The 8787-nt window shown below is 65.3% G+C and overlaps 1 protein-coding gene across 2 annotated transcripts; it reads left to right on the top strand.

The window, feature by feature from the left end:
- Positions 1 to 314: 314 nt before the first annotated feature.
- KCNAB3 (potassium voltage-gated channel subfamily A regulatory beta subunit 3) lies at positions 315 to 8283 on the top strand. Of its 2 annotated transcripts, XM_065417104.1 has the most exons (14): positions 315 to 556; positions 2016 to 2059; positions 2246 to 2283; positions 2398 to 2477; positions 3086 to 3130; positions 3282 to 3326; positions 3585 to 3628; positions 4040 to 4126; positions 6015 to 6100; positions 6313 to 6433; positions 6875 to 6969; positions 7143 to 7263; positions 7482 to 7570; positions 8194 to 8283. In XM_065417104.1, exons 1-14 carry the CDS (start codon positions 315 to 317, stop codon positions 8281 to 8283), a joined length of 1227 nt encoding a protein of 408 aa, XP_065273176.1. The 2 variants fall into 2 exon arrangements, with proteins under 2 accessions (XP_065273176.1, XP_065273177.1); XM_065417105.1 differs by lacking the exon at positions 4040 to 4126.
- The last annotated feature ends 504 nt before the right edge of the window (positions 8284 to 8787 follow it).

Below are 8787 nucleotides of genomic sequence, written 5' to 3'. Positions count from 1 at the left end.
GCAATCCATCTGCTTCCCTCCCACCATCCCTTGCCCGGGACTAATGGGCGGAGCCTGTTATGCTAATGAGGCCGAGGCTGCTGTGCACTGTGCAGCGAACCCTCCGGGACTGGGGGGAACCTCTCTGCCCCCTCCCCACCACTTCCCCCCGCCCAACCCCATTTGCCCCCTCTCCCGCACGGCCTCGGCCCCTCCCCCACTCCGACCCCAGATTCCCGGCAGCCCCTTCCGGGGACGGGGGGGGGGGGCTGCAGTCACCCTAAGGTTACGAGCCAGGATCCCTGGGGGTCCCAGCCCCCCATTGCTGTTGAGCCATGCAGGTCTCTATCGCCTGCACCGAGCAGAATCTGCGGAGCCGCAGCACAGAGGAGCGGCTCTGTGCGGGGGGGCGCGGGGTGCTGGCCCAGGGGGGCCCGGGGAATGGGGGGCACCAGCCCCCTAAGGGGGCCCGGGGGCTGGTGGCCGTGGCGGGGCTGCGAGCACCCGGCCAGAACCTGCCCCACATCGCGTTCCTGCTGCGGGAGTCCACCGGGCTGGCCACAGGAATGAAATACAGGTAGGGGGGCTGGGGCTGGGCCGGAGGGGGAGTTGGATTAGAGGGGGAATGGGGGCTGGGGACAGAAAGGGGGAGTTGGGGGCACCCATGGGGCGTAGGGGACATTGAGATGGATAAGAAGTGCTCCTGTCTCAGTGGTTAGAGCAGGGGGGCAGGGAGCTAGGTCTCCTGGGTTCTCTCCCCGGCTCTGGGAGGGGAGAGGGGGCTGGTGGGTTAGAGCAGGGGGGGCTGGGAGCCAGGACTCCTGGGTTCTCTCCCAGCTCAGGGAGGGGAGTGGGGGGCTAGTGGGTTGGGAAGGGGCAGGGATTGGGGACAATTGGCCACACTTCATTCAACTTCCAATCACAGATACTCCAAGTCCTACCAGTTTAGTTTCCACTGGTGTATTATTGTAGGGGCACTGGGACTGTGTGTGCGGGTGTGTTTTTGTAGGGTCTCTGGGGTTACAGAGAGCTGTGATGGGGTAACTGGGCTCTGTACCCCCTTCCCACCCTCACCCTGGCAGGGGCCAATTAATTCTGTCCCATTTTACCCTTTAAATGGCTTTAAAATAATGCCCCTCCCCCCAGCTGTGGGTGCTAGTCCCCTTCCGTAAGGTGGGGGTAGTCCTGTGGCTGCAGGACTCCTGGGTTCTTTCCCCAGCTCTGGGAGGGGCGTTGGGGCTGGTGGGTTAGAACAGGGGGGCTGGGAGCCAGGACTCCTGGGTTTGTTGCTCCCCAGACTAGCTGTGTGACCTCTGGCATGGCCTGTGGTCAGTGCCTCGGTTTCCCCTCTCTGCTCCGGCTGGAGATGCCCAGCTCCTGTGCCAGCCGGAGCAGCCGCAGTGAGCGAGAAGTTACTATAAATAGTTCCGAGATCCGCACCACCGGGAATAAGCCAGAGCCGTGGGGGAGATGGGACACCAGAGAATGTGTATCTGCCTCGTATATGGGACACTTCGCCGAAATGCAGCCACCTCTGGGGCGGGGCGGCCGGTTATCCAGCGACCCCTCACCTGACGCTGAGATGCAGCCACCTCTGGGGCGGGGCAGCTGGTTACCCTGGGACCCCTCACCCGGCGCTGAGATGCGGCCACCTCTGGGGCGGGGTGGCTGGTTACCTGGGGATCCCTCGCCCGGCGCTGAGATGCAGCCATCTCTGGGGCGGGGCGGCTGGTTACACAGGGACCCCTTGCCCAGCGCTAAGATGCAGCCACCTCTGGGGCAGGGCGGCCGGTTACACGGGGACCCCTCGCCCGGTGCTGAGATGCAGCCACCTCTGGGGCGGGGTGGCTGGTTACGCAGGGACCCTTGGCCCGGTGGGGCTCAAGGTAATCGAAGAGCATTAGCAGAGCTGGGGTGGAGGGTGCCCAGGGCTGGGCCAGCAGGGGGCTGCGGGTCGGGAGTGAGGGGCACCGGGACTCTCTGTCCTGGGGGGGGGCGTCTGTAAACCCCCCCCAATTCTGCTCTTTCTCCTGCAGAAATCTGGGTAAATCCGGGCTCCGTGTCTCCTGCCTCGGGCTTGGTGAGTTCTCGTGTCGGGGGCAGGTGGGTGGCGTGGGGAGCGCAGGCTGGGGGGATCCCGGTGGGGCTTGGGGGTCACTGGAAGGGCACAGACTGGGGAGGGTAGAGGGGGCTGTGCCCCCCCCCAGCCCCTACACCCTCCCCCTCTCCTGGCTCCGGCTCATATCACCGATTCTCTCCCCCGCAGGCACCTGGGTGACGTTTGGCTCCCAGATCTCAGACGAGGTGAGTTCTGGGTCAGCCGGGGGTCCCTGTGAGATCCTGGGGGGCCAGCGCAGGTGAGGGGGGGCGGCGCGGAACCGTGGGTCCCTCGCCTGACTCAGCTCTCTGCACCCCCAGACGGCGGAGAACGTGATGACCATCGCCTACGAGAACGGGGTCAACCTCTTCGACACGGCCGAAGTCTATGCTTCTGGCAAGTAGGTGTCCCTCCCCCTGCAAGGGAGAACCCAGGAGTCCTGGCTCCCAGCCCCCCCCCCCCCCCCCCCCCCGCTCTAACCCATCAGCCCCAACTCCCCTCCCAGAGCCGGGGAGAGAACCCAGGAGTCCTGGCTCCCAGCCCCCCCTGCTCTAACCCCACCAGCCCCCACTCCCCTTCCAGAGCCGGGAGAGAACCCAGGAGTCCTGGCTCCCAGCCCCCCCTGCTCTAACCGCAAACCCCCACTCCCCTCCCAGAGCCGGGAGAGAACCCAGGAGTCCTGGCTCCCAGCCCCCCCTGCTCTAACCGCCAGCCCCCACTCCCCTCCCAGAGCCAGGGAGAGAACCCAGGAGTCCTGGGTCCCAGCCCCCCCTGCTCTAACCGCCAGCCCCCACTCCCCTCCCAGAGCCGGGGAGAGAACCCAGGAGTCCTGGCTCCCTGCCCCCCCCCCCGCCCCCTGCTCTAACCACCAGCCCCCACTCCCCTTCCAGAGCTGGGAGAGAACCCAGGAGTCCTGGCTAGGGAAGACTCTGTGGCTGGGTCGGGGGGGCTCCTTCTATTTCTCTATTTTCTCTTTCATCTGCTTTTTTCCCCCCCTCTTCCCTTCAGGGCAGAAAAAACTCTGGGCAACATCCTGCGAAGCAAAGGCTGGAGGTAACCGGGCCCCCAACCTCCCTTCTGTAGGGGACACTATGGGGCAGGGACCAGGGTGGGGGGCTCAGCCCCTACCAGGGAGCAGAGCCAGTGGAGCTGGGCTGGGGGTCTCCCCATTGCCTGTCTAACCTGCCTCCCTTCCTTCCCCCAGGCGATCCAGCTACGTTGTCACGACCAAGATCTACTGGGGTGGCCAGTGAGTACTCAGAATGCCATGGGGCTGGGGGGTGGGGAATGGGGCAGGGGCCTGTCCCCTCTAGGGGGCGCCGGCTCCCATCCGGATCCCTGTTTATCAATGAGATGAGTTTGCCGGGTCTCAGCCCAGTGGGGGGTGGGGGGGGAGGCTGAGCTGGCCATGGGCCCTGAGGCCCCCTGTTCCCCCTGGGGGCAGGTCCCTATGGGGTGGCTTAGGGGACCCCCCCCCACCCTCAAATCTTAATCTCTCCCCCTCCAGGGCAGAGACGGAGCGGGGCCTCTCCCGGAAGCACATCATTGAGGGTGAGATGCGGATGAGGGGGGCAGCACTGGGGTGGGGTGGAGCTGGGGGCGGGGCAGGGTTTGGGCTGACGGGGGCAGGGCTGAGGGGAGGGGGGGCAGCAGGAGGGGGTGCGGGTAGGATTTGGGGGCCTCGGGAGATGGAGCAAGGGATGGGGTGGGGGCTAGCAGGATTCAGGGGGGCTGGGCAGGTGGGGGAGTGCTGTGGGGAGGGGGCAGCAGAAGAGGGTAGTGGGGTAGGAGTGGGGGCTGGGTGGGGGGGGAAGCATGGGGGGCGTCCATCCCAGGGGGGAGTGAGGGGCACCGGGACTCTGTGGGGAGGAGTCTGTGGCAGGTGGCAGGATTCAGGGGGCCTTGTGGGGTGGGGGGTCCCTGCGCCCCCCCGACTGACCCCCCCCGCCATATCCCCCCCAGGGCTGAGGGGGTCGCTGGAGCGGCTGCAGCTGGACTACGTCGATATCGTCTTCGCCAACCGCATGGATGCCAACAGCCCCATGGAAGGTGGGTCCTGCCCCCCCGTTGGCTCCGCCCCCTCCGTGCCCCTCCCCCCGTCCCTTCAGCATTGCCTCTCCGGGACACCCCCAGCCCAGCACCGACAGCCCTCGCGCATGTGTGTGTGCCCCCCCCCCGGGATATCTCATGGGGGGGGTTGTAGGGGGATGGGCCCCCCATATCTTCCCCTCACCTCTGTCTGCTTCCCCCCGCAGAGTATGACCCCAACTTCCGCCTACTGCTACTGGAAGGTACTGGAGAGACCCCCTGTAGACCCCCACCCCATGGAAACCCTCTATAGCCCCATAGACCCCCCAAACTCCTATAGATCCTCCCAGAACCTATAGAACCCAATAGGCCCAGCGTTGTGGGCTAGAGACCCCCCTGAACTCTCATTGACACCCCCAAACCCCAGAGACCCCCTGAACCCCTGTAGACCCCCCAAAATCCATAGACCTGGCCCCATAGGGCAGAGACCCCCCTGAATGCTCATTGACCCCCCCAAACCTCATAGAACCCCATAGACCTGGCCCCGTAGGATAGAAATCACCGAAACCCCATAGTTGCCCCTTAAAACCAATAGAACCTGAATGCCCCACAAACTTCCTTGCTCTCCCTCCCCCCCCCACACACACATGGACCCGGCACTGTAGGGCAGAGATTCCCCGAACTCCCTAGAACCCCGTTAACCCCCCTTGTTCTCCAAACCCCATAGACCTCCCCCATAGGGTGGACCCCCCAAGTCCCCAGAGACCTCCCCATTGACCCAGTCCCGCCCCAAAGCCCCCTAGAACCCCATAGCCCCTGACCCCCATTGACCAAGCAGTGTAGGATAGAGACCCCATGCTGGGTCGCTGTGGTGTTCACGGGACTCTACCCTACAGGTCGGGCTCTATACGTATGTGTCAGTGCAGAGGGGTGTCTGCTCGTACTGTAATGTTTGAGAGGGGGGTGGAACCTGCCTGCAGCCAGACAGACACAGATCCTAACAGGCCCATGGCCGGCACATCCCTCGGAGATGGCTCGGCCCAGGTCCCACCTCTGTCTGCTCTGGCTCTGCAGTCTGGGTGTGAAAAACCGCCCTCAGTAGGTTTCAGAGTCAACACCCCATTGCGCTAAATAGGGCCGTATCACGTCTCTCCTGGGGCCAGCTAGGAGTGAATTCATCACCAGAAATAACCCGGTCACTGAGATAAATTGGGCCAGGTCACAGGTCTGTCCGCAGAGTGGGCGGGAAATGCTGCCATCAGTAGGTTTCAGAGTCAACGGTCCGTTGAGCTAAATGGTAACGGCCCCCATATCTGTCAGTGCTATTGAGATGTATTTGCCCATCAGCAGGGGCCAGGATTAACACTCCCATTGGTATCACTGCCAGCAGGTCGTAGGTCTGACAGAGCCATTGTTCCACAGGCCAGGCTAAAATGTGATATCAGTAGGGTTCAGAGTGAACGTTGTTATATAGGGAGTGTCTCTGGCACAGCTGTTCTGCAGGCAGGGCTAACAGTCACTGTCAGCAGAGTTCAGAGTTAATGCTGTGCGCGCGGCCGCAGGTAACATCTCTGCTGGCGCTAGGAACGACCGTCAGTAGGGTTCAGAGTGAACACTCACTCTTATCTAGCGGGGCAGGAGGTTGCTCGAGCTCAGCTATCGTCCTGCAGGCAGGGCTAACATTCCCCATCAGTCAGGTTCAGAGTTAACACTGTGTGAGTGGCCGCAGGTAACGTCTCTGCCGGCGCTAGGAATGGCCATCAGTAGGGTTCAGAGTGAACACGGCACCCAAGTGGGGCTCAGGTCCCGCAGCTTTGAGCAGCTGGGGTTTGAAAGTGGGGCTCCCCCGGTAGGGGGGAAGCGGGGGTCCTCGGCTGACCTGTCTCCCCTCTTCCCCCCCCGTGCCCAGAGATCGTGCGGGCCATGACTTACGTCATCAACCAGGGCATGGCCATGTACTGGGGCACCTCGCGCTGGAGCGCCATGGAGATCATGGTGAGTGACCCACCCGCACCGGGAATTGGCGGGGCGGAGGGCACCCCCGGTTTGGGGGGGAGCAGGGTAGAGGGAGGGGACAGGGCCCCCAGGCAGGGGGAGCCTTTCAGGGGCCCATGCCAGGGAGGACGATGCCAGGAGGCATGGGGGAATACCGGGGAGGGCGTCCCCTGGCCACGCCCGTCTCACCCCCTGCCCCCCATGCCCCACAGGAGGCGTATTCAGTGGCCCGGCAGTTCAACCTCGTGCCGCCGGTGTGCGAACAGGCCGAGTACCACATGTTCCAGCGCGACAAGGTGGAGTCGCAGCTCCCCGAGCTCTACCACAAGATCGGTGGGTGCCCGCACCGGGGGGGGGGGGGCGGGCGGACGGGGCCTGGGGGGGGAGGGGGTCCATGGGGCAGGGTGCTGAGAGGGAGGAGTGGGGATTCGGGAGTGGAAGGGATCTCTGGAGAGGGGATGGGAGGACAGGGCTCCATGGGGCAGGGTGTGGGGGGAGGAGTGGGGAGCTGGGGATGAAGGGGATCTGTGGGATAGATGATGGGTGGGGGGATCCATGGGGCAGGGTGTTGTGGGGGAGGGGTGGGGATCTGGGGGTGGAGGGGAGGAGGTTGGGGGGTCCATGAGGCAGGGTGTTGGAGGGTGCAGATGGGGTAGAAGGGACCTGTGGGGCAGGGGCTGTGGGGGAGGGGATGAGGATGGGAGGATCTGTGGGGCGAAGGGGGAGGGGCAGGGGGCATCGCTAGGGGGGAGCTAATCCCTCTTTTCCCCCCAGGTGTGGGTGCCGTTACCTGGTCCCCCCTGGCCTGCGGCCTCATCACCGGCAAGTATGAGGAGCGGGTCCCCGAGAACTGTCGGGCTGCCATCAAGGTACGGGGGCCTCCCCCATGCCCTGCCGGGACCCCCCCATCCCATCCATGCCTCTGCGTCCCCAGTGCCCCGGTGGCCCTGCACCCCCATCTGGGCTCCCCCTGCCCCTCCATCCCCTAAACCCCCCCACTCCCCCCCTCGGCACCGCCTGACGCCCTGTCCCCCCCACCCAGGGCTATCAGTGGCTGAAGGAGAAGCTGCAGAGCGACGACGGGCGGAAGCAACAGGCCAAGATCAAGGAGCTGCAGCCCATCGCCGAGCGTCTGGGCTGCACCGTGGCCCAGCTGGCGATCGGTGAGGAACAGGCCCTGCCCCAGGGCGGCGCTGTGGGGCAGGGAGTGGGTCAGGGGGCTCAGCAGGGGGCGCTCTCACCTGGTAGGCAGGGCTGGCCCCAAGGGGGCGCTGTGGGGCAGGGAGTGGAGCAGGGGGCTCATCAGGGGGCACTCTCCCCTGGCAGGCAGGGGGGACTGCCCCCCACAGGCCCTTCCCACCTCCCCGTCTCTGCCCCACAGCCTGGTGCCTGCGCTCTGAGGGCGTTAGCTCCGTCCTGCTCGGGGTGTCCAGCGCCGAACAGCTGATCGAGAACCTCGGAGCCATCCAGGTGAGCACCCCTCCCCCGCCGTGCCCCCCCCCCCCCCAGCTCTGGGAGGGGAGTGGGGGCTGGTGGGTCAGAGCAGGGGGGCCTGGGAGCCAGGACTTCTGGGTTCTCTCCCCAGCTCTGGGAGGGGAGGGGAGTGGGGGCTGGGGGTTAGAACAGAGGGGCCTGGGAGCCAGGACTCCTGGGTTCTCTCCCCGGCTTTGGGAGGGGAGTGGGGGCTGGTGGGTTAGAGCAAGGGGGGCTGGGAGCCAGGACTCCTGGGTTCTCTCCCCGGCTTTGGGAGGGGAGTGGGGGCTGGTGGGTTAGAGCAAGGGGGGCTGGGAGCCAGGACTCCTGGGTTCTCTCCCCGGCTTTGGGAGGGGAGTGGGGGCTGGTGGGTTAGAGCAAGGGGGGCTGGGAGCCAGGACTCCTGGGTTCTCTCCCCGGCTTTGGGAGGGGAGTGGGGGCTGGTGGGTTAGAGCAGGGGGGCTGGGAGCCAGGACTCCTGGGTTCTCTCCCCGGCTCTGGGAGGGGAGTGGGGGCTGGTGGGTTAGAGCAAGGGGGGCTGGGAGCCAGGACTCCTGGGTTCTCTCCCAGCAGGGGGAGTGGCGTTGGCCCGGGGGATCTCACCCCCCCCCTCCCGGCAGGTGCTGGCCCAGCTGACCCCGCCCGTCATTCAGGAAATCGACGCCCTCCTGGGCAACAAGCCCAATACGAAAAAAGAGTCCCGGGCGTAGGGACACATCGGCGCCCGGGACTGTGCATGCCCTTGTCCCACCGGACTGCGTATCCCTCTGCCCGGCTCTCTGCACTGCTGGGGAGGAGGAGCCACTTCGCGCATGACCCAAGACCACCCACCTCCCCCGTATCTTCCTGGTGCTTCGACCTATCCCTGCTGCCGGCATGAGCCAGGGGATTGGCGGGTGAAAGGCCCCGCCCTCCCCGCCAGCTTTCGCGCCGGATCTCGCCGGCCGCTTCGCCTCCCGCCGTATCCATGCTCTCGTTTTTAAAGGGATAATCTAATTAACCCAGCCGACGTGGAGAATGGGGGGCACTTGTGGCTTTCCCTGCGCACCCTCAGTTGGCTCCGGTGTGGCCTTGGGCCTCTGTCCCGTCCCCCCCCCCCGTTGGTGCCCCCTGCTGGGGACTTGGGGAATTCCCTTGGGGGGGACTATTTTTCTCTCCCTGCCCCCCCCTTTCCCCGTGGCGGAAGGATATTGATCAAATCCACCCAGGACATT

Source organism: Emys orbicularis, chromosome 15 (assembly GCF_028017835.1).
Source record: "Emys orbicularis isolate rEmyOrb1 chromosome 15, rEmyOrb1.hap1, whole genome shotgun sequence".
Classification (NCBI taxonomy): domain Eukaryota; kingdom Metazoa; phylum Chordata; order Testudines; family Emydidae; genus Emys; species Emys orbicularis.
Note: the sequence above shows the minus strand (reverse complement) of the source record. Positions and strands in the feature narration are given on the sequence as shown.

What these genes read in the sequence shown, in the direction of transcription:
- KCNAB3 (XM_065417104.1), top strand. Translation starts at nt 315, where the DNA reads ATGCAGGTCTCTATCGCCTGCACCGAGCAGAATCTGCGGAGCCGCAGC. An exon ending in CTGCGAAGCAAAGGCTGGAG is followed by an intron (nt 3,131 to 3,281) that starts GTAACCGGGCCC and finishes TCCTTCCCCCAG; the next exon opens with GCGATCCAGCTACGTTGTCA. An exon ending in CCGGAAGCACATCATTGAGG is followed by an intron (nt 3,629 to 4,039) that starts GTGAGATGCGGA and finishes TATCCCCCCCAG; the next exon opens with GGCTGAGGGGGTCGCTGGAG.